Source organism: Anoplopoma fimbria, chromosome 23 (assembly GCF_027596085.1).
Source record: "Anoplopoma fimbria isolate UVic2021 breed Golden Eagle Sablefish chromosome 23, Afim_UVic_2022, whole genome shotgun sequence".
Taxonomy (NCBI): Eukaryota; Metazoa; Chordata; class Actinopteri; order Perciformes; family Anoplopomatidae; genus Anoplopoma; species Anoplopoma fimbria.
Window position 1 is genome coordinate 9,945,594 of NC_072471.1, and position 25,306 is coordinate 9,970,899.

General features: G+C 41.0%; 1 protein-coding gene across 3 annotated transcripts in view; it reads left to right on the forward strand.

Annotated features, from left to right (window-relative positions):
* wnt5b (wingless-type MMTV integration site family, member 5b) overlaps positions 1 to 25,214 on the forward strand; it is a 76,022-nt gene extending 50,808 nt beyond the window's left edge. For all 3 annotated transcript variants that reach the window (XM_054625000.1, XM_054625002.1, XM_054625001.1), the window contains 6 exons: positions 10,882 to 11,045; positions 12,088 to 12,175; positions 12,465 to 12,624; positions 15,903 to 16,195; positions 21,886 to 22,044; positions 22,144 to 25,214. In XM_054625000.1, coding sequence (XP_054480975.1) covers positions 10,882 to 11,045; positions 12,088 to 12,175; positions 12,465 to 12,624; positions 15,903 to 16,195; positions 21,886 to 22,044; positions 22,144 to 22,443 — 1,164 coding nt within the window. In that variant the 3' untranslated portion in view covers positions 22,444 to 25,214. The remainder of the gene's footprint in view (positions 1 to 10,881; positions 11,046 to 12,087; positions 12,176 to 12,464; positions 12,625 to 15,902; positions 16,196 to 21,885; positions 22,045 to 22,143) is intronic.
* The last annotated feature ends 92 nt before the right edge of the window (positions 25,215 to 25,306 follow it).

The window sequence follows — 25,306 nt, forward strand, 5'->3', positions numbered from 1 at the left end:
AAAGCTATCATATTACCATCAAACTTTATACAATCCTGCTCTGCTGAAACACAAACTGCTCCACAAAGAGACGCATGGTTTGCAGGCACTAAACATGACATGAGCACAAATACGCTGATACAAATACGTCTCTTTAAAAACGGTGCGTTAACTAACTTGTTGTCTGTTTAGTGACTAAGCTAACTAGCTTGTTACCACTGACCTGACCAGCTTAAGTAGTTCACCTGTAATAGTAGGGACATTGTAACATGTGTAAGGTAGGTACACACATAATGATTTTTGGGGCCATTTATACATTTTGACAATGTCTCCTTTTTTCATCCCCATATGACTTCTGAAATGAACACTACCTATAAGACGTTGAGGTGTCGTGAGGTGACATTGACAATGAATGCTGACGTATTAGTTGATGTAAAAGAAGAGAGGAGGCACTAGAGAAAAAGATAAGTGGCTAAAATTATGAACAGAAATGATGGAGGTTAACAAGAGGAGGAGAGCAGACGTGCACAAACGAAGAGATCACCGCCAGAAGATTTTCCTTCATCTCTCTTTTATCCCTCTCCATCTAAATCTCTACCTGCTGTAGTTTTTACCCGTGTGTGTGTGTACATATGTGTGTTTGTTATGCACTGCCGCCCTGCTTCAGTTTTGCATCACACAGGCTGCCTAGGTGTATGTGTGTGTGTGTGTTGTGTGTGTGTGTCCGTCCTCAACTATGCTATTCTTTTCTGCCAGCTCTGCAGTCTGACATAGGAGATTTTTTCAGCCTTGTGCTTTCTCCCCCTCAGTAGTCAGCATTTTGGCATTTTCTCAATGCGCTCTGTCATCTGTTGGCATGAATAGGCTGCATATTGTTTGTGTGTGTGTGTGTGTGTGAGTGTGTATTTGTGTGTGTGTGTGTTTATCTGGCTGGTTTTTACTCTGTTTGTCTGTGTTTGTGCGGGGAGCCGTGAAGGTGGTAAACAGCTCTTTTTCAATCTCAGAAATGGCACTAGGCAGGTTTTTTGATGTGGATGTACACATGGGCTTCCATTACCAGAGCTGAAGGCAAGATCCCTAAATGGAGCTCAAGGCAAGTGTGAGACCGAGCAGGGGCACATTTTATGGAGAGAATGATGGACTCCTCTCCCGTGACAAATCAAACTTTTATCTCGGTTATGTGGGCGTCCTGTCACCCTCATGATTCACCCAAGACAATGAATATTACATACAGAAATTGACCAAGGGTGTGGTCTCTCCTGATGTATTGGAAATACTCTCAATTTAAACTCTAGACCAGGAGTTTTCAAAGTCTAAGACTGTGGGCTTCCATTCAGACAAAGCTTGAATGATTCATTTATATAGCTTAAATGGAGATATAGAATAAATGTGTGGTATTATGAGACGGGGTGGAATAAGTTGTTCTGGTTAACCTTAAAGCTGCTTAAAGAGGAAATGCGTTTTAAGGGATTCATTTTCTCATAAACTAACTGAGGTTTAGGCTGGAACCCGATACCCCAACTGGCTCTTGTCTTTTATATTGTAACTGTGATTTATCTTGGGAGATATATTATATCTCATATTGGCTGAGATTTTCATTTTCCAATATCAACCAGAAATGGTTTGTTAGAAAGTTCTGTGTCTTCCGTCGGGACGTCTTTACTTCTTCTGTTTTGGATACTTACAAATACCTTTTACCTTTAAGGCTTAAATCACACAAGCATTTGATGGAGTAAAAAATCTAACTATATTTCGATGAAGATGAAACTGTGCGAGACCATAGACATATCTTAATCAAAATAACCTTTAGACTAAATATCAACAATCCTGACTGAAATACATAAGCAAACAGCAAGTGACTCAATGTGCTGTCAAATATATTACTTACCAGCTGCAGTCTCAGACCAGATTTAAATAATAAAATACATTAAAGTCTAAATTTAGGCGCTGGGCATTTTATAGATGTCATATTTGTAAGTGGGCTGCACGGTGGTGTAGTGGTTCGCACTGTCGCCTCACAGCAAGAGGGGCCCGGGTTCATTTCCCGGGCCAGACAACCTTCTGTGTGGAGTTTGCATGTTCTCCCTGTGTCAGCGTGGGTTCTCTCCGGGTTCTCCGGCTTCCTCCCACAGTCCAAAGACATGCAGCTTAGGTGCATTGAAGACTCTAAATTGCCCGTAGGTGTGGATGTGAGTGTGAATGGTTGTTTGTCTCTATATGTCAGCCCTGTGACAGACTGGCGACCTGTCCAGGGTGTACCCTGCCTTCGCCCATTGACAGCTGGGATCGGCTCCAGCACCCCTGCGACCCTTAACTGGATAAGCAGGTTACGGAAAATGGAATGGAAAATATTTGTAAGTAATTTCATTTGAGTTTTCAGAAGTTTCATGCTGCCACTCAGGGCCATTAAACTGTGGAGAAGCTTTGAGTCAAATCCAAATTACCATCCACATAAAAATTGTTTCGCAAACTGAAACATCTAAAGTGAAAGATACAAAAAGTCAACCATGAATCTGACTGCTCTATTAAACAACCCTGTCTGCTAGGAATTACCTTTATGTAGTACTAAATTATTCTAGCAATTACGTTGTGTTGACAAAAGTACTAACACATATTCTGTGTGTATTTGTAAGTGTGATTTTGGGATGGAGAGATGGAGACCTTTTGTGCTGATAACCAACCTGCATGTGAATAAATTAACCTTACAGAAAGGAAAGTGGATTGTTTTGTGTCTGAATTAAATAAGACACCGACTTCATGACAAATGGGGACATGGGGAGAATGGTCAAGATGTATCCTGTAGTGGAAAATTAAAACAGTTTGGAAATAGTGAGAGCCCTGGAACGCCAGATTGAAGGATCTTCATGCTTTTACATGTTTGTGTGTACCAATCTGTGCATGACCTGACACAGTACAAGGCTTCCTGGGGATTTATAGACCAAACGAATGAATTCAGAGACGAGTAGTAAACCAGGCCAGACCAGCACAGCTTCATCCTCTGATGAAAGATACTGTGATTCACATCCTAAGTGTGTATGTTCATCCCTTACTTGTATCTCTTTACCAATTGAGTATGAGTGCAGTTTTCCAATTTTTGTATGTGTGTGTGTGTTAAGTGTTCTGAGAAAAAAATATTTTTATATAAACAGGGATGAGAAATTGACATTAATTTGCTTACTGGAAGTACAGTGTATGAGAGTATGTGTGTAATGGTGATAGAGGCAGAGAGCAAAGCTGTGTTAGTGTATTGATGAGTCATTCAGCCAGTGTTTGTGAGTATGCTTGTCACTTTACATATTTGAGTGTGTGTGTGTGTGTGTGTGTGTGTGTGTGTGTGTGTGTGTGTTGTGTGTGTGTGTGTGTGTGTGTGTGTGTGTGTGTGTGTGTGTGTGTGTGTGTGTGTGTGTGTGTGTGTGTGTGTTAATCTCTCCGGGAAAGGGATCAGGAGGCCAGTGTAGTTTGACCAGTGGAGCTCCGGGGCACCAGGGGCGGATCAGGGGATCTGGCTCAGCCTCAGTGGTTTCTCCTCGGGCCTCCTGGTCAGGGATCTGTCCCTCCCATGGTTCCAATCCAGTGCCAAACGAGGGCGGCCAGAGCTCTCTCGGTTGCCTCGTTTTCACTGAGGTGCCAAACATGGCTGGGCCTGCATTCATTTATCATTTCAGACTATGTTCTTTTATAAGATATCCAAGCTCTTTTATTGGGAGACTATCAAACTTTTTAAAGAAGAAACAACACAATCTTACTTTTACTAATTAAATAACCAGAAGCTTGTCTGGCTTATGTTAGTTGTTGGCAAACAGAAGATAAAAAACTATTTTATGACTTTTCTCTACTTTTCTCTTCCACAAAAGTAAAACAGTAAGTAAACATACAGTGACTCAACAGAAATTTGAATGTTGTTTTCCATTTTCATTAGATTTAAAGTGTTCTGGATTACAGTGAAATTTCGTTAACCTCACATCTAGTTTGAGTTTGTAACACTGGTGTAAAAATAGCTTAGTTTTTTTAGCAAAAAGCATATTTCATTTGGAACGTGCATCATGAAAATAACCTTGAAAATCTGAACATGTCATTTCCAAACACACCCACAATACCTTGCATTTACATTATAGATCTATAGTATGTTGACATAAGAAATGTCCATACTCAAGATATGAAAAGCATAAATACATAGCCACTATATTCAGACATGTAACAAGTAACGATTTACTACAAATGGGTAGAGTAAAAGCAGAGTCTACGTGTTCGAAACATCATAGTTAAGAGACGAGGGAGTGTGAGAACAGCTTTGTATAGGTACCTGGATGCACTGTTGGAGAGAGGGAGAAAGCGAGGGAGAAAGAGAGGGACGGAGAGAAACATAAATGGCAGATGAATCTGACTTTCAGTAAGAGAAGCATGTGGGAAATGGAGAGAGGAGGGAGGAGAGGCTTGATAGTAGAGCGACAGAACAAAGCAGAGAGACAGATGGTGATACAGAGCAGAGAGAAGTGTGAGAGAGGGCTGAGAGAAGGAGGGAGAAGGAGACATAGAAAGACTGGGAAGGAGAAGTAGAGGGAAGATATATTTAGAGGGAGAGAGAGAGAGAGAGAGTTTTAGCCTCCCAGCTAGAGGCATGACTCATCTTCTGCCAGCTGACAGAAGGATGGATGGAGGGAAGAAGGGAGGAGATGGACAGAGTCGGGTTGGGGGGGAGAGATGGAGCGGCTGAAAGAGGAGAGGGGAAGAGCAAGCCTTACAAAGAGAGAGGAGAGAGAGAGAGGGGGACAAGAGAATGTGGGAGGAAAGGGAGGATGAACAGAGGGAGGAAAGGGAGAAAAAAAAACAGAAAGAGGACGGGTTTCCATAAGACACTGTACAAGCAGCCACACATGTAAATCTAAAAAAATTGAAAATAAGAGACAGATAGAAAGCTCAAGGCCGCTCTAAAGCCCCTCTCAGCTGCCTCCAAGTCCCACTGCATTTCCCCTAGTGTGTGTGTGTGTGTGTGTGTGTGTGTGTGTGTGTGCGTGTGTGCGTGTGTGCGTGTGTGAATTTGTAAGCAGTAAATTTCCCCGCAGCCAGTTGCATTTGGCAGTTTGTAGCTGCACGTGTGTGTGTGCTAGCATATGTGTGTTTTTTGGAAAGGGAACAGACATGAAGAAAGAGAGACAAAAGGAAGAAAGACATGAGAGCAACTGAGAGACGGACTGAGAAAGAGAGTCGTATCATATATAGAAAGTGGAGCAGGTAGTTTCATCATCCCATGGGTTCACTGTGGTCGCATTTGTAGTTTTGAGTTCTTTGGTTCTTACAAATGTGTCTGCAAGAACTTGGCATGTATCTTTACATCTTGTCTAAAGAACAATTTTAAGGATGAAAAACCCTGTGAACACTTTATTAAGTAGCTAGAATGTGTTTTGTGTGTGTTTGTAGTATGGGAACAATTATGGATTAGATTTTTTTACTACAACTGGTGGTTGAATCCCCTCTATATACAAACATCTGCCCTACTGAACTGTTCTTGAGCAAAACCATAAAAACCCTGCAGGCTCCAGGGTCACTGCCCTGCAGCTGTGCCTGACCTTTGACCCCATGACCGGGGCAGCAGAAAAAAAAGACAGAAACTTGTTTATGTGTCAAATGCAAAAAAGATGTTCAGGTTGCTCGTTGTTGTAGAAAATCACGACTTATATTGTATAGGTTTTGTGAAATGAATACATTTTCATCACTGATATTTATAGTTTGTTAGCAGTAGTGGAAAGTACATTTACTCAAGTACAAATTTGAGTTACTTATACTTTACTTCAGTATTTCAATTTCCTGATTCTTCTACTGCAGAATATTTCAGAAGTACTTTTTACATGACACATTTAAGTTTTGATTTTTATTTGAGTTATTTAGCTGATTTACGCACAAAACATGAGCTTATAAAATAATATATATTAAACTACCCAGCAGTAAAAAAAATCTTTTTAAAAATGTATCCACCTTGACCAGCTACATCATTAAAACTCGACTTAAATGTTCATTTATGTAATGTGTAATAGTATAACAGTGAAATATGGGTACTTAACTTTTTTATTTAAAAGCCCTTATTTTATTGCGGGAGCATTTTCATATACATACGTTGAAGTAAAAGCTCTGAATACTTCCTTCCCCTCTTTTTAACGCGACTGAATCATAACAAACTATATACATTTCTGCCTAAACGTTTCCGATGACTAAAAGCAGGTACCTCAAAGAGGATACATTTGCCCTGAACTTCTCTACACACTGATGTTTCTTTGTCTTTTTAACTAGAGGGTGATCAATTTTTTAAGTGGCAGTCATTTCTAAAAATGGATATTTAGCATTTGGGCATGAGCAGCTTCCAGGGGATCAGCTCAGACCTCATCAGCCGACCGCAGCTGGTTTCCCTGCAGGAGAGAGAGAGAGAGAGAGAGAGAGAGCTGGCTGGTTCTCCTGCTGTAGTCTGGCACTGTTGGCAATAAAAAGTGAGGCTGCTGTTAATCCAGAGAGGAGCTGCCGACTTTCTCAGGCATTGCTCCCTGTTGCACGGCTATTGCACATATCCTCTGGGGACAAGTCCTCTCTCGCTCCCTCTACCTCTCTCTCTCTCGCTGTGTATCCATTACGTGGACACTCCCTCTCTCTTTCACCCTCTCTGTTCTCCCTCCTACCTCTTTCTGTCTTTATCTCACATGGTCCAAGTTTTGTCTCCATGCCCTCACTCCCTCTTCGCCTCGGTTTACCACCCTTTATGTGGCTGCTGGGTGTGTTGTAGCTGAACTGCTCCTCCCTGTGTTTCAACAGGCACATCACAGGTTACCAGTAAAAACCAGCCGCCAAGCAAAGTGTGGCTGCTCCAGTCCAGTATTTCTGAATCTCTGGGTCATGTCCCAGAATAAGCTGTTGGCCTGTTTCACTTTAGTTCCCGAATGCAGAGACAATGAGCATGTTTTAATTAGCTGAGTTCTCAAGAGGAGGAACCTAATTATTTCAGTTTGGCTCTCGGATGTTTCAACCAAAATAGGGATAATCTGGAATTGTTTAATCATCAACAGTTTTCAAGTCAGAAACAGGTTTATTGCCAAGTAGGTTTTTACATACTAATGCAATTCTTGTCAACACCTATGATGCATTACAAAGACTGTGTGGTAGGGTAACACTAGGAGGCACTGTATTGTGAGTTACAGTCTGCTAATTAGTCTGTCACTGACAGGAGTCACTGCTCTGTCCCGGACTTTCAAAAATATTTCAGCTGCTACAGTACAGGTCATTGACCATGGCGGTCAAACATAATTTGGTTACACCACTGTAATACAAGAAAGACTAGTACCAAAGAGTACAGAGTCACCCTGTATGCTGAAGTGAAGCTGGGTGTATTTGAAAACTGTTCTCTTAATATCCAATGTTTAATTTCAAGACTGCATGTGATGCACACGATCCTCATTTTGGACCCTTGGTAAATTATACTTCTGAACTCTTGTTTGGATACATTTGTGGAAGAAGTACTTGGATCTTTACATAAGTAAAATGCACATAAGTATCAAATAAAAGTACTTGTTCGGCAGACAAATGGCCCCTGTGACTGATGTATTATTTAAATGACATTATTAAATAATGCTTACGTAACATTTTACTACTGTAGCCGGTTGAGGTGGAACTAGTTTTTGCTACTTCTATTTGCACAGTTAGGTAGTTTAGTCAAGTAGTTCCAACTCTAGGCCCTATCATAGGATGGAAATACTAAAGCATAGTACAAGTACCTCTAAACTGTACCAGCAACGCTAACCTGCTGCTCCACCATCATTGTACTGCGTGCAGCTGAAGGTACCGCATGGCAAACTAATTACTACAAAATACTGAAACTTTGGGTAAAACTCCAAGTAATAAGCCAATAAGTGGGTTCTTGTTAAGTCATCTTAAAAAAAGCATTTGCTGATATACGTTCTATATATGTTCTATCTTTATTTTGTTGTATAGTATGTGTATTTATTGTCTGTGTCTGTGTAGTTGTATAGTATGTGTATTTATTGTCTGTATTTATTGTCTGTGTAGTTGTATAGTATGTGTATTTATTGTCTGTGTAGTTGTATAGTATGTGTATTTATTGTCTGTGTCTGTGTAGTTGAGCTGCTGCAACACTTGAATTTCCCCCATGGGGATCAATAAAGGAATATAATAATATACTGGGGGTTTATGTTGGGAGATGGTCAATGTCTGTGTTTAACCGCAGGGGGGCGCTGTTGTCACAGTAATCTCCTCATCTAATAAGAGAGTAGTATACAAAGTGCATCAGCTTCTTTTGACAGAAACGGCTGCAGGACAAGTCGCAAGCAGCAGTTCAGCCTCAGGGTTATTTCCTGAGTGATCGGTTGGACCAGTTTTGGCGTTGTTACATATTATAATGACGCTTCTGTTTCCTAAATGTATGTGTCATTGTGTCATTGTTTCATTGTTTATTCACCCGCTCAACCTGACTTTGACCCGATACCCAGAATATCAATCAGATGTATATCGAAGGCAGACGGTTATGTGTGTGTGTGTGTGTGTGTGTGTGTGTGTGTGTGTGTGTGTGTGTGTGTGTGTGTGTGTGTGTGTGTGTGTGTGTGTGTGTGTGTGTGCGTGAGGGGAAGTTTAAATCCCCCTGGAGATGAAAGGTGTGGGGTCGGTGGTTAACATTGCTGCGGGTCTATTATCATGCAGAGGAGAGGGACATCCGACTGTCTGCTGCTGCTGCTCAGTCGCCACAAATGAGAAATGCCCTCAGAAATCCAATGAAGCCCAAAATAACAAACTTTACAGGAATATTGATGAGAATATTTAAAAAAAAGGTCAAGAAATATATACAGTACCAGTCAAAAGTTTGGACACACCTTCTCATTCAACTACTTTGAAGAATCTAAAAATATAAAACATATTCTGGTTTGTTGAGCATTTGTTTGTTTACCACATAATTCCATATGTGTTCCTTCATAGTTTGGATGTCTTCAATATTAATCTACAATGTAGAAAAAAATAAAAATAAAAATAAAGAAAAACCATTGAATGAGAAGGTGTGTCCAAACTCTTGACTGTTACTGTATTGTTATAATAAATCCACATACTGTCAATGGGAAACTGTCCACTGTGATGATCCCAACACAAACGTTAAGCAATAGGTTGTTAAAACAGACATTCTATATATATCATATATTTTTTTCAAAATTGGATGATTATTCACTCATTTCTATCAGTGTTTATCAAATTGAACAACGAAATAAATAAACAGCATTTTCAGGAGCAATATTCCTAAAAGTAATCTAAAGTGATAACAGTTATTTGTGAATTGGGTGAACTCCTTGGTGACCTTTGCTTTCTTTATTGTCGAATAATGGTTTTACTAAAAGTAATAACCTTCTATATGTATAGTGGATTCTTTTTTTTAAAAAAACCTCTAAGAGCAATTTCTCCAGCTTTTGGTTAATCCACCCTGCGTCCACCTTTGGTTTCACGTGGACGCCCTCCTTTAAGAAGCACTGGGTCAGATCAAAGAGTTTGTTCCTCTGCAGGTTCGCCGCCCAGTTTGTCTTTGGCCGGGATATGAATTGAGGAGAGCTCGCTTCAACACGCCTTTTCTTTACTCCAGGACTCCTGACAGTCTGTGTGTGTGTGTGTGTGTGTGTGTGTGTGTGTGTGTGTGTGTGTGTGTGTGTGTGTGTGTGTGTGTGTGTGTGTGTGTGTGTGTGTGTGTGTGAGTGTGGGGGTTTAACTGGGTTGTGGTGTGTTGCCCTTTATTGTCGCAGACCAAAGAGGGGATTAGACGATTTTGAGGCACTCACCTTTTATTCAAACAAATTATTCACTTCAGCTAATAAGAGGAATTTGACGCACGTGAACTTTGTTGAGGTCGATGCAAAACGTTCAACCCCCATAGTTCAACTTTAAAACACTGTCCTGACCACATTTTACCCACTTTAGTGACCGTATGCATAAACAATTAAATAAATGTTTAAGTTTTAGTATATGGAAGGGATGGAGGATCCCTGGATGGAAAATGATCTGATAACTGGTGAGATAGAAATGATAAAGAAGGCCTTATTTAGAAACATGTAATCAGCTGTAGTGTGAGTTTTTTTTCTGTAGTTGCTCAGGGAGTGATTGTCCAAAAAAACACACAACTGAGCTTCATATTGAAAACCTTTGAAAGCAACATCACAGGTGTTTCAAGTCTTGGCTCAGCATTATATTCACTGTTGACTGTCCAATACCCATCGGGGTTAACTCTGCGCACGCACATGCAACCGTACGCCCCATGCGCGCGCAATGCATGGGGGGGGTTTCTGAGGTGAAGTGGGGATGAGAAGAAGAGGAGTGTAGAGGGAGAGAGAGAGAGATGTGGAGTGGTCGTGGAGGGATAAGAAGGGAAGGAACAGTCGCTTTGCTTGCTCAATTAGCCTTTTAATCTCCTTGTTAATCTTTCCTCAAGACAAATACGGGATCACACTTTTCACATTGTAGCTTTGCTTTATTTATGTGTTTTAAGAGACATCGGGTGAGGGAGAGGTCCCCCAGCACTGTGCGTAAAACCCAACCAAACCTTTTTTACGCACGACTTTGAACTGGAGTTTTAAGCAGTAAACTGGATTTTTTTTTTTTTAACAAGCAGCTTCTGACCTTTTGGATTATGAACTCTGGCCTTTTTTTTTCTCCTCTTGTCTTTTTTCATCTTATCTTCAATGGCAGTTTTGTTTTATAGTTTTACATCCTAGAGACTGGGAGGACTAGTGGTTTACGAGGAAAATAGACAAAACACAAGATACACTCGAGTTGGACTGGAAAGAACTGACTGCATCGCCAGCACTACGGGGCTCGAGTCCAGACCCAGCAGGACCGAGCAGGACGCCTCCTGACTCTCTGCCCATGTCTCAACAGCAGAGCACTTTCCCCAGCACCGGCTGTGTGGCGGTGACGCGGCGGACCATGGACAACAGGCCTGTCCGGAGAAAGCGAACCGGTGCCGGTCGACATCTGCTGCTGGCAGCCGCCTTCCTCGCCTGCAGCTCCCAACTGCTGGTGGTGGATGCCAACTCATGGTGGTGAGTAATGATAACTGGTGGTGCATTGATTTTTTTTTTCTTTCTTTCTTTTTTAGTGGTAACAGTTGAAGAGCTATTTGGACATATTTTCACAATACGTTTTTACTTTTAAGTCTAATATGTTGCAGCCCTTCATCTGTATCTGAACCACTGACAAAAGCCTTAAAACTGGTTCAGAACAGTTAACTTTCTCATATCCTCCATATCTTTCTCCTTGCATGCTATTGATAAAATGAATCATTTTTAAAAATGTGAACTATAGAGTTTGCTCTTGTGTCTCTCCAGTATGTGTGTGTTTTGGGGGTGATGTCCCGGTCTTGTGGTAGAACCCTAACAGTGAATGGAACAAATGTGAGGGCTCTGTCACAATATTTACCCTGGCTCAGCCCCAAATGGCACTGCATGGCGGCCTGCTGCTGTGCCTATAGGACCGTCAATTAGCCACACTTGTTTTGACTTACAAGACAGCTATGCAACAATGCTGTTCGGATGGCTTTGTGATAATGTAGTGGAGGATGTGTGCAGGTCAGTGGAGTTCAGCTTCCTGTCAGTTTATGTAGAATCAGAATAGGTGGTTAATATTTTCCATTTAGCGGTGTACTCCACCAACCAACGGCAATCTAGCAACAACACCCGTGTTGCCCAAATCATGCCATGGTTTCATAAATGCATTTATTATGCCCTTAGATGGCCATGAAAGGGTCAACAGTCATAATCTGTGTGTGGGCTCAAATCATCACTTCTTCAAAGCAAAAGTGAATCAAATTGTAGGATAAGGGTACAAATATTTGTGTTAAAAGGAAAGGAAAGGGAACACAGGGGGATTGGTTGCAGAGATGAACATAAGAAGAGTCCATCTACACTTTATTGGCAAGTTGTACTAATAAACATGTGTTGGAACTTTGTCCTCTATAGTGCCAACCTCTTCTCAGAAAGAGGGGGTTGTTCGTCACAGAGATCCTGTCTCTAGCACTTATCTTTGATCGTAACCGATAGAGTTTATTGGTTCAAATTTAGACCTAATATGGCGTCTGTCTCTCAGGTCACTAGCTCTGACCCCGATCCAGCGGCCGGAGATGTACATCATTGGAGCACAGCCTCTCTGCAGTCAGCTGTCTGGTCTCTCTCAAGTAAGTTCCTGTCTGCCTGTTTAAGACCTCTTTTTAATACATTTAAAATCTAAGAGCTTTCATAAATTGAATTAAGTGATGAATGGATTCTGAAAGAAAAGTTTTGCATGCTGTGGCTCTACAACATGAGCATCAACAAATAGGTTAACGTCAGATCTTCCTCCTCAGCACCCTGACTCTGAGGAAATAGTCAAATAAAGGAGAATATCCCCCTGAAGACCGCTAACGTGTTAAACCATTAATGTGCTAATCCCTGCTAATCTCTCCTACGATGCTGTGCTGTCTGCAGGGCCAGAGGAAGCTGTGCCAGCTGTACCAGGACCACATGGTCTACATCGGAGACGGAGCCAAGACGGGCATCAAGGAGTGCCAGTACCAGTTCAGACAGAGGAGGTGGAACTGCAGCACTGTGGACAACACATCTGTGTTTGGACGAGTCATGCAGATTGGTGAGTTTATTGTTTGATGGAGTCAGGAGCAGAGTAAGGAGAGGTGGATGTTATTGTCTTTATCAAATCTTCAAAGACCTGTCAATCAATTTGTGAACGATTGGAGGTTTTAATTCTGTGTGTAGATTTATTGTTTGCCTCAAATAGGGATTTTGTCAAGTTTACAAAAGCCCATAAAATTACAGACAGACATGTCAAAAGAGCGAGACATATCAACAGCTGTACGGTGCTGTTGGCTTTTTTGACGTTTAAAATAAACAATGACGGAATAAGTTATAGGTGACCAAACAGGTTCATGCTGAAAAACCAAGCAAGTGTCATGTTTTTCCACAATAATCCATCTATTAAACTGCTTTCTTTACTAGATTGTTTTACATGGATTTGACTGTTATTCGGATTATTATCACAAGTGTTTGGGCAGGTCATGCAGATCAGGGTGTTGAATGTCAGACAGAGCAGAACAGGCGTCACCTAACAGACTGGAATAATATCACACTGTCCACTGTATGTTATTGTTTTAAGAAGGGAATATGAGTTGAACAGTAGCCTGAAATTGAATCTAGCAGAGTAGAGAGGGTTGGTAGAGACACTACTGGTCAAAGGGATAGACCGGTAATACATAGAGCCTAAGAGTAAGGGACAGTTGTCATAATATTCCTGTGATACTGATTTATGATGAAAAAACTTTATCATGTTTATTTCATTTTTTTTATCTTAGTGGTCAATACAGAATTTAAAGTAGGCTATTATTATTGAAGGGGATATTTAGTTTGTATATCTCTTTTTACACTGTAGGATTTGTCCTATTGTTCTTGTGAGTATGTGGAGTTTTTCATAACTTTTTCATAGCTATTTTGTTCAAATAAATTAAAGAGTTATAAGGCCTATTCATTGTAATATTCATAACATTCCAGATAGCGAATTTTTTTTTTTTATTACAGTTGAAAAAAAAAAATAGCAAAGAAACTTTGTCTCGACAGATTAAACCACTTTTCATTCCCACTTTACGCATGCGCAATGAAACTGATAACCCCCCTCAGTCGAGTAAAACCGACGACTCAAACAGTTGCGCAAAGGCTTTTAGTTATCAAGACACTTAAAAACTACAGCAAAAAAAAAAAAAAAAAAAAAAAAAAGACAGAGTAGTTTTTAAATCTCCACCAGTAGCCTCCATCAGATCCTGGATCAGTTTCATGTGCGTCTTAATTCCCAGCAGGCGATGTGGGAAACCTCTCATCAACAAGTAAGTGTCAAATCCGCTGCGGGCAGTCAGACGAGGTGTTTGCTGCTCTTTCTCTGTCTCCGTCCCTCTCTGGCCGTCTCTGTATTGACAGTCAGTATATCTCCAGGTTTATATGGAGGTGTTAGTCGGTCCATTGTCCCGCAGCTCCTCTTTTGAAATGCGCTGATGAGCTGACACCGAGCCGGCAGATCCGGACCTGCTATTTGAAGTCTGGGCTCCGCAGTCTCATAAACCTCTCTCTCTCTCTCTCTCGTTCTCTCTCTCGGTGTCTCTCTCTCATTATCCTGCTGCATAATATGTACGAGCATCCTGACTGGGACAGAGACCCTAAAAACCTGAATGAATAGCTCACACGCCTCAGCTCTGCATGCATACCTGCCTGTCTGTCTGGCTGGTGTTGATTCCAGGCAGTGGGCGTCCCCTGATATATTCTAGAGCGATACTATAGGCTACAAATACCACAGCACAAGCACTCACTTCAGGTATTAACACTACTGGGAAATAAACAAACAGAGCAATTTCATTTTTTAAAAGTATTGTAGCCTATTACAGGCCTACTTTAGAAGATGCATACCAATATAGCACAAGCATAATAATACTCACAACTGATCATGACTGTTTAAAAGAGGTCCCCCTAAAAGTAGCAAATAAATAAATAGCCTAATATATGAAGCAATAAACTTGAAGAGTGGTCTAAACCACCTCCCACTGGTACCAAGATGCAAATACAGGAATGTTAAAGCATTAAACATGCAATAGAGGCCGTACATGTGACACTATATACAGTTTTCTACTGCAACATTACGAGATTATCATAGTGAAACCAAAAAACCTGATCATGTATCAGGCCACTTTAACTTCTCTGTGATATCTAACATCATTTGAAGAGAGAAGTGTCACCCTGTGTTATAAGACCTCACTGCAGCCTCAACCAGAAATACCAAAAGGCTGTTCACATGTAAATTTTCAGTTTCAGAGCACTTAACCTCCTACCTGTCAGGCCGTGGTCTTTGTTCGTTTTTTTCCTTCTAAATGGTTTGTGTATTAATGCAGTGAATAGCCATGCAGGCTGTGTATTCCTCAGTGTTTGATGGTGTTAGTCTACAGTGAACGGAAGTCATTCATATGGACTTGTGTATGCATCAAATAAACTACAAAGAGTTACAGAAGTCTGTTTATTTGAAACTGAATAGATTTATTCAGAATCCATCCCTATTGTTTAACATTAACTTTTTAAGTGTGTATGTGTAAGTATGGGGGATTGACCATTTAGCTGCATGTAGGACTTTGCAGTGCAACAAATCAGAATTAGTTTCTGGCCTGAGGCTCCCATTAAAGGGTCAGGTCACCCAAATTACATGATCTTTCCTGTAGTGGTACCCATGCAGTTTCAATTTATTTGTCTACAATTTGAAGTGTCCATACCATAGAGATGATTTTATTGGTGGTGCTCACGATATTGAAAATGGACATTTTTCTGCAACATGTCTTTTCCTGAAAATGTTTACTATGAATAACCAAAAGAACAAACTGTCGACAGGGTTGTTTCCAAAAAGAGGTTTAACGTTAGGGTTGACTAGCCAGAACTAGGACAGGTAAACCCACAGGCCAAGTAAATGGGGACAAGGATTAACCTAATTAAATGCTGCATATATTTTATGGATCTGGAGTTTAAAGCTGAGTTTGACCGGGGTCAGTGTTAAAACCACATCTATTGTCTATTGTTAGGTGAAGAGGGTGTGGGGCTGTTTGCTGTGTGTGTGTGTGTGTGTGTGTGTGTGTGTGTGTGTGTGTGTGTGTGTGTGTGTGTGTGTGTGTGTGTGTGTGTGTGTGTGTGTGTGTGTGTGTGTGTGTGTGTTGGGGGCTGGGGGGTTAACCTGAACAGTTACCCATGTTTCCAGTCAGTGAACACAGATATTCACCACAGCCCTAGAAAATAAACCTGTATTAATCTGAAGTGTTACTCTACCTACTTACTCAAGTTTACAAGTTATAAATATCTATAATTTGAATATTTATTTTCCTCTCCTCTCAGGCTCCAGAGAAACAGCCTTCACTTACGCCATCAGCGCCGCTGGAGTGGTCAACGCCATCAGCCGGGCGTGCCGCGAGGGCGAGCTCTCCACCTGCGGCTGCAGCCGTGCCGCTCGACCCCGTGACCTGCCACGCGATTGGCTGTGGGGTGGCTGCGGCGACAATGTGCATTACGGCTACCGCTTTGCCCGGGAGTTTGTGGACGCCAGGGAGAGAGAGAAGAACTACCCACGTGGTTCTACTGAGCACGCCCGAACACTGATGAACATTCAGAATAACGAAGCAGGGAGACAGGTACGGGAGACAAGACACACGTGTGAATTTAGCTTTTGTCTTAAAAGATAGAATCTATATTTTCTGAGTTCTGGAGATGAAACTTTAGTGAAGAAGTGTGTGTCCACGCTTCTTAACCCCATCCTATATCTAAATGTCTTTAAGGAATGTGTGCGTGAGTCGAGGTGGCCTGACCTGGCAGTATTTGTGAGTGTGTGTAAGTTATTTATTGGGAGGGTCCAAATGGTATAACTGCTAACGCCCTTGGAGTCTGGCTAGGTCGCCAGGTCAATGCACATTCCAGTGAAGTAACACACAAACACAAACAAGGTCAAAATACACACATTTAAACGCAGCAACACAATGGACAATAACATGCAATTGATTGTATGAAGAGTTCAGAAGTGAAACAAAAAACTGTGCAAGAAAACATGAAAGAAAGTGATGGATGGATGGATGTGGTATGTTTTGTCAAACTAGCATGTTCTGGTTTCTGGAGTTTTTTTGGGCCACTCTTGTTGCCGTACAGCAACTATTAGAAGCTCTAGACTTGATATCAGAGCTAAAGGTGCGTGGACATTCTTTCAGGTGGGGAGAAAAGCACTAAAAGAAACCTTTCACCTTCAAGTAGGCTAAACGCTCACGCACAAACACACACACACACACACACGCACTTACACACAAGTACACACCTTCCTCGTAAAAGGTCCATTTGCCAGTTCTGGTACACGTTGAATCAGGAGAATGTGTTTATCTTCAGTTAGAGGAGCTTTGTTTAAGCTGTTTGCGAGACAAAGACGCTGTGTGTTTGTGTGTGTGTGCGTGTGTGTGTGCATGTCGTCTCAGCTCCATTTGATTTGTGTGAGAGACATTGAGCCTGTTTTTGTGTGAGTGTGTGTATCAGGGGTCAAAGGTGAGGGTCTGGAGAGGTTGTGTTTCTGCTGAAGGTCCCATTGGGGCTATGAGAGAGTGTATGAGAGGGAAAGATCTATTGCTACAGCCTTGTACACACACACACACACACACACACACACACACACACACACACACACACACACACAGTTCCTCAGCCTTTCTGAAACACACACACACACATACACTCTTTTGACTGACTTTTCCTGCTCTCTACTGTTTGATCCCTTGTTTTCATTGTCGCCTGTCCATTGAAACGGAAGAGAGGAGAAGAGAGAGATGAAAAGGAGGAGAGCGAGTGAGAGGAAGACAGTTTCTCTTCTCCTCCTCATCCCTCCTTCTGTCTTTCTTTCGTGGACACGCCGGTTTGTCCCAAAGCGGGATTTGTCTTGCTTGGTTGAACAAGGCAAACCGCGGGGCTTTTGTGGAGGTGACAGGGGCGTGCCGCTGTGTGTGTGTGTGTGTGTGTGTGTGTGTGTGTGTGTGTGTGTGTGTGTGTGTGTGTGTGTGTGTGTGTGTGTGTGTGCGTGTGCGTGTGTGTGTGCTAAGCTTCATTTGATTTGTGTGTAAGGCGGATAACGTGGTCGTTTGTGTGTACAAGCGTCTGGAGACAGAGACGCAGGGTGAGGGATGGACCTCTGTAACACTCCCCTGACTCTCAAAGACACACACACACACACACACACACACACACACACACACACACACACACACACACACACACACTCTCACATACACAAAGCCACCCAGGTCCACTGTCTCCGTTTCACACAAATCAAATGAGGCAGACTTGTCACATATAGAGACCAAAACAACTAGATGTACATTCCCGTTCTAAAGACAATAACAGGCCACTTTTGTGCCGGCTGTTCTCTGAAGACAAACTTTCAGATTGATCTCTTAACCTGTGGATCACGTTGTTGCTCGTTGTAATAATGGCCAGTCTTAACTTGTAAAATAATCCTTTATTAGTCCCACAGTGGGGAAAATTTGCAAGCTTTTATTAATTTTATATTTTATTTTTGAAGAAAGAAAATGTTCTATGTTTGGAACCAAAGAAAAGCACAATAATGTTTTATTCTAAGCACTGATCTCCATTGTGGTATTCTTACTTAAACTCAAGTTATTAAAGTAAGGCACAAAACATAAAGATTCTTTTTTTTTTATGTAATAGTGCAGCTATTTGGAATGTCATTTTAGGCTTGAATATTTAACTCTGTAGAAAAAGGATACAAAGTAGCTTTAATTAATTGATGGTATAAGCAGATTCAGACAATTTACGAATACATTTACTTTTTCTTTCAAGCTATTTAAAGGGATTTTTTAGAGAAACATCTGAGTTTGTTTTGCTGCTCTTATGCACTTTTCAAAAATGATCTTGTTAAGTCTTTGATCTACAAAGACTTAACAAGATCATTTACGAGCAGCACTCCGCAACAAATACTCTCGTCTCTATCTGCAATGCAGTCGACTGACAAAGTGCCATCATATATCCTTATCACAATCACAAGTTTTCCTCAAAGGGCTTTACAATCTGTACATTATGCGATTCAACAGTTCAGATAAGGAAAAACTCCCCAAAAAGCTCCTTAACAAATAAATAGAAGAATAATCAGAGAGCGCAACAGAGAAGAGACGAGCATTAGATACTTACACAGAACAATAAAAAGACAACATGCAGAAATAATATGACAATATTAGACTGATGGACTGCTGATAATAATTTTAATCCCTGGTTTGTTTCTGTGGTTATTTGCAAGTTGCTGATTTGAATCACCACAGCAACAATCTGTGTGTGAAGTCCGTTTCCTTACAGCTGCAAAGTTCATTACCTTCCGTTGCTAAATTGAAGTTGCTCTAATTACCCACAGTAGAGCACTAGCTTTGTAAAAAAAAAAAAGCAAACAACAAGTTACAAAATAACACTAAAGCTAGGATTAAAATTGATAAGGGAATTTTTGAGTGTAACAACAAGAAGATCAGACCCAAAAAATGTGTCCCTCTTCTTGGCTATCTTTACTCTTCATTCATTGCTTGTTCTGTCACAAAGGGTGAGCTATGTTCTCTATTTCTGCCCCATTCAAGTACTAACTGCACGCACGCACACACATACACACATACACACAAAAACACACACACACACACGGCTCCTCACCCCTAACCCTGTCTGAGCAGAACCTATTGTGCCTGACACAGAGACCGTGTCACCACCACGGATGACTGACCGCGTGTGTGTGTGTGTGTGTGTGTGTGTGTGTGTGTGTGTGTGTGTGTGTGTGTGTGTGTGTGTGTGTGTGTGTGTGTGTGTGTGTGTGTGTGTGTGTGTGTGTGTGTGTGTGTGTGTGTTCTCATCAGGTCCAGTGTCACTGCGCCCCGCAGGCACGACCCACCAAATAGCTCAGTTTGATGCAGGACACACACAGACACACAGACACACACAGTATAGGCATGATTTGATTATTTGGGGGTTTTGGCAGCTTTTTATATTGATAATGGGAATAATAATGAGCTGTTACTATTGTACCATTCAAAGGATGTTGCTCAATTCACAAAAAGAACAGTACCGGCAGTAAAGTAGAAACATAAAAAAGAAGTAATAAAAGAAAAGACCACTCAGAGAGAACGGATTAGATTGCAAATCAAAAATTAAAAGTGGACTGAAATAGATGTTGTAGTGGGCTGTAGCTCAAAACCTCCCACTGATTCCTCCCTGATATTCTTGAAAATGCTGTTCACCCGATAAAAAGAGTTGCTATCCTAATTTTCTTATTACTGTGGTTCCGAACCTCTAATAAAGCTCACAGTGGGGGATCTTAAGAAACATGAGGGCTCGTAAAACAACAAGGAGTCATAAAATATGAGGAATTCCTCCCGATGTACGTATGAAACTAATTCTAACTTTAAAAAAACAGTTAACTCATCAAACTGTGAGCATGTAGAGGAATAAAAAGAAATACTAAATACTTTCCTAAATTGCAGTGACAGCATTTTAGAAGATTGCATGAACCACAAATGCTCAAAACCAGGCTTCTTGCTACAAAATGTCATTGTCCCCTGCTCTCAGTGTGTCTCTGATGGGGGTCACGGGGGTCGAGTCACAGGATTGGAGGGTGCCGAGTGCTATGCCTGCTGGGTAGTAAAGTAGAGGAGAGGGGAGCAGGGGTGGGAGGTGGGGGTCGGGGGTGTTTGGGATGCAGGGGTTAACAGAGGTGAGAAGGTAATTGAGATCAGGCAATGTGAGGAGTGATGGGTTTCATTTGTGTGAGGGGGAAACCTCGGAATCAGAAATGAATGATTCAGCAAGTATGGTGGGAAAAAAGGAACATAACACAGTACATGATTAGTGACATAGTACATAGTGGGATGTATGTGTGTGTGTGTGTGTGTTATGTGACTTGTTTATTGAATGCTGCTTAACTGGCCTAATTTTGCGGCAGGGGTGTGAAGGGCCCCCCCCTAGAGTCCACGTTGCCACGACCATAAATCTTGCATTTCCTGTTCTGTTTTCAAAGCATAAGCATGTGTAAAAGCCCGAAAACTTGCAAACTCATGTTGCAAAGAAAGAGATGAAGATAAAGATAATGGAGCAATCCGGTCTCTTTGAAAATATATAGTCTCAGATGAAGGGTCAGTTATTGGGTCAAATTATGACTTTTATTTTTAAAGTATGGCAAGACTTTGCAGGATCTACATCTAGAATTATGCTTTATACTTATATTTTAGTGCTCTTGTCTAGAATGATTTGCGTGGCTCTAACCCATGACCTCTTTATCATAGGGAAAATTTCACTGACTTTATAGCTAAGCTAATTATATGTCATGTTATACTATCCTCTTTAAAATGACTGCTTTTTAGCTAGAAGCTGTGTGGGAAACTAGATTTACAATAGAGCCTCATTTCCTCTGGTTAGTAGCAGCAGGTCTATTCTCAGTCAGCTGTTTGTTTTAGTTTGGTGGAGTAGTACTGACAACCGTGTCAGAGAACAGCATGTACGTATGGAACAAAAATCTTTTCTTTGTTTTTCTTTGCTTTGCTTTTTTCCCTTCTGGTTATCTATTTTTATTGCACATTTTAACAGGAGGGGGTTTTTGCTTCAGTGCACAATGGTGACTAAATTTGTTGCTGTATTATGCTAATTTAGGAGAAAAGTCCCTCAGAAAGTGTAGCAGTGCATGGATAAGTGCTCAGCTGCCACATATATAGATCTTTGTGGCTCTGGTGGCTGGCCTTTTAGCCAATAATCTATTTTTTTCCCTCCTAATTAATTTGGCAGTTGTTTGGCAATTGTAAAAAATGACCCAAAGCTCCAGAGTTCATAAATTAAAACTATATAAACTTGAGCGTTAATATCCATCATCTTGATATCTTTGATTTTTTTCAGGGACAGTGTTATTGCGTCTGCTAAATGACTGTAATGTAATGTAATGTAATGTATTGAGCACATTGATTCTGCCTAACTCGGTGCAGTTCAACATGTTGACCCATAGATGGCAGCAGCGTTGCAGCAAATATAGTAGATCTACAACACAACATACAAGTTTCAGACTGTAAAAGTTTTAACTACCAGCCTGGATTCAGTCTAAGAGGCAATTTCATGAGGCCCTCATATATTTAGAGTTTATATATTAGAAAATGTGTTTATATTCTTTTTTTTTACTGTTCTATATCCCATTTAATGTGACTGAGTCAATAAAGTGGGAATTTATTGTAGGAAAAACACAGGAGTTTATTATTGTATTGATAAGATAGCACAACCACATCTATTTAAAAAATCTTGTCTTTTTCTCTCACTCCACCAGGCGGCCTATAATCTTGCAAACGTGGCCTGTAAATGTCACGGCGTCTCCGGTTCCTGCAGTCTGAAGACCTGTTGGCTCCAGCTGGGCGACTTCAGACGTGTTGGAGAGTTCCTGAAGGAGAAGTACGACAGTGCTGCTGCCATGCGCATTGGACGCAAGGTAATGAGCTCATAGCAGATGGGACACTTCTTCTAGAGGGTCATGAACAACTCACTGAACAGAATTGCACTAAAAACGAAACCTTTCCTCTTCTACCAGGGCAAGCTGGAGCTGGTAGACAAGCGCTTCAACACCCCGACAGCGGATGACCTGGTTTACATCGACACCAGCCCCGACTACTGCCTCCGCAACGAGACCACGGGCTCGCTTGGCACGCAGGGCCGCCTCTGCAACAAAACCTCGGAGGGCATGGACGGATGCGAGCTCATGTGCTGCGGCAGAGGATACGACCAGTTCAAGACCTACAAACATGAGCGCTGCCACTGCAAGTTCCACTGGTGCTGCTACGTCAAGTGCAAGCGCTGCACGACGCTCGTGGACCAGTTTGTGTGTAAATAGCACGCTCGCAGATGATGGAAGGGGATGGGAAAAAAAGGAGGAGAGGGAGAGATGAAGAGGGAGAAGGTGACGGGATGATGGCGGGTGAGGGGTAGATGAAATTTCAGGGTTTTGTTCAAGATAAGTTAAGACACACAAGGTCCATTTCCAAGTTTCACTTCTCTCCTCCATTTATACATCGCTGCCTTTTCGCATGAAGAGAAAAAAAACTGCGTTACACCAGTGTGGCCATTTTTATTTTTGTGTGTGTGAAAGGCACAATGCTGGATTGACAGATGGGAAAGAAGACCAGATGGATGTGATGCTAGACAAAAGTAGGGAGCAAGGAGGCATGTGATTTCTTCCACAATATTTGTTCTTCAACGGGGATTCCTGTCCGTCACCGCTCCATCATCGCATTCTGCTTTCCTGTAAAATATCCTGATCACAACCCTGAAGGAAGGACTTTTGGAAAGAAATGAAGGACAAAACACAATGAGAGACCACAGAAGGACATCAAGGATAAATGGACCTAGAAAGTGGACAAACTGGATCCTGAAAAGGGGACACATATGACTAGTGTGGAAAAAAAACAACATGAGAGATGAAATAAATATATAATGAAATAATAAATAAACATACAACTCTGATTGTTATTTAAAGAGACTTATACAAATTTAAGGCACACTTTGGACCCGTAAAACTCATATGTGTCAGGAATCCCACAAATCAATACAGTCCTTCTGGAGTTTGAAGCCATGTGAGTGCTGAGTGGCGTCACCGAGTCTCTTTCTAAGAACTTTTGACCTTTAACCCTGCAAGAGAAATCCTTGCATACGTGAGCTGTGCTGAGCTTGCTCAAACACACTCGCAATAAGCACAGAGAACACCAGAAATGCGGACAATTTCACACTGAAGCGGGCGAACGAGAGTGAGGAATCAAATATAGAAAGGGAACAGCGAAAAAAGGGAAACAGTTAAAGTTTTGCCACAAAATTCAGGTGTCAGTTTCAGAAGCCACACTGCTGAATTTTTCGGCTATTTCTGTTCAATTAAGTGCAGTAAAAACACTTAATTTTCAAGTCAAGACGGACTAACGACTTACAGGACACGCTCAGTGTAACTACTGCTGTTCGAGTAGATTTCCAGCACCTGTGACCTGACAAGTGTGTCTGAGAAGGTTAATGAGGCTCGCCAGTTGCGGCCATCTTGGCACCACGTCCGTTTAAACAAGCAACTCACATGGGTGGCGTCCTTCATCTGACAGTAAAGTGAGCGAAAAACTCCATTAGTGAGATTAATGTGCTGCATCTGCCTTAATGAACCCGCACTAAGAGACATGTACACTGTGAGTGGACCCCTTCATCTCATGTTATGCAACTTGTTCAGTCAACAAAAAAGCCCTGTGGTGTCGATGTTTTGTCAGTTTTGCCTCCAATTTATCATGTTGTAACTGTTATACCATGAATTTTGCAACTTGTATGAGACGGGTTGAGAATACTTTAAGTGTTTAATGTAATCCAATCAATAGAAGCAGCTGATTAAAAAAAACATGAAGAGGACAAAGTGAACAGAAGAGGACTGAACATGCTGTGGAAAAATGAATGTGTTAGCGTGGAAAAACAGAGAGGACTGCAATTTATTAAGTGCTACTTCAAAAAAAGTAGCAGATAAGAAAAGAAGGTATATTTTATTATTGTTTTTAATTTTCTGTTTTCTATGTTTTATACATGAGTATAATTGTGTATTCTTTTGATAAACTAGTCTTCGACAAAGAGGCTTTGTTCTGTTATTAATTGTGCTGCAGTTCATTTGGTAAAGTCTGATCCCGGCCAAGGTTTTACCCACTTTACAACTAAAGACAAGTCTTTTTAAGGGTGTTGTGGAGAATGATGCATGCAGTTGTTAAATGGGGAAGTAATGCAGTGCCATTCACAACAATGACAAAATTCTAAATTGAATAAAAAATACAAAATTAATAGACATTGATGCAGAATTGATTTTTACGATCAACGCTCAAATGAGTTTAGTGAATTGTTTCATAATTTCATTGTTTCACAACATGAAAGTACAGCAAGTGCCAAGGAAAGCACAACGCTGCCACAACATAACTCTGCAGTTATAAGATTCATGTTTTATCCATGAACACTTTCAAGTTTAAAGTTTTCTCTCAAGTCAACAAAAATGTTTTGTGTCGTTTGTTGGTGTTACAAGGCCTCTGAATTACCTCATCACCTCACGCTCATCTCAACACTATGTGACTTAACTATCCGCTGAAAACTACAAGAACTTTGATGGACATGATAATAAATTTTAGGTGGCTCAAAATGCTGTACTATGGAGGAATATGAATAATTTGTCCAATCTTTTCAATGTTCTCCAAGTAATAATGTTTCTGAAATGTTTCAAATAATCAAAAAATTGGAAATTGTCCAAACCTTTTACATATTCTTAGTTGAAGATTCATTTTATGGAGTTTTTAGTTTAAGTTCCTTATACCTGCTCACAATGAGCATTTCCCCCCATTTTGAGACAGCGAGAATAGTGTGTGCACTTCCTAATTATAACTATGTTTTGGGTGTTGGATTAAAAATATACCTAGCGTTCATCTTTACATTTACATTCAAGTTCTTTGACAGACAATCCTCAAACTCATTACTCCCGATTATTGAGTGCATTTCTTCCAGTAAAAAATCCCCCAAGAATCCATCCTTATTGATCATATCAGTATTACAGTCAGACTGTGTTTATGTATATTACTACATCACATTGTGTTTATATGTATGTATTGTTTTCTCACATAAAAAAGTAAAATATATATGTTCTTAAAGTTGTTTGCAGTCTTCCTTGCACTTTAGGATGTGATTTATCATGACATTCCTCC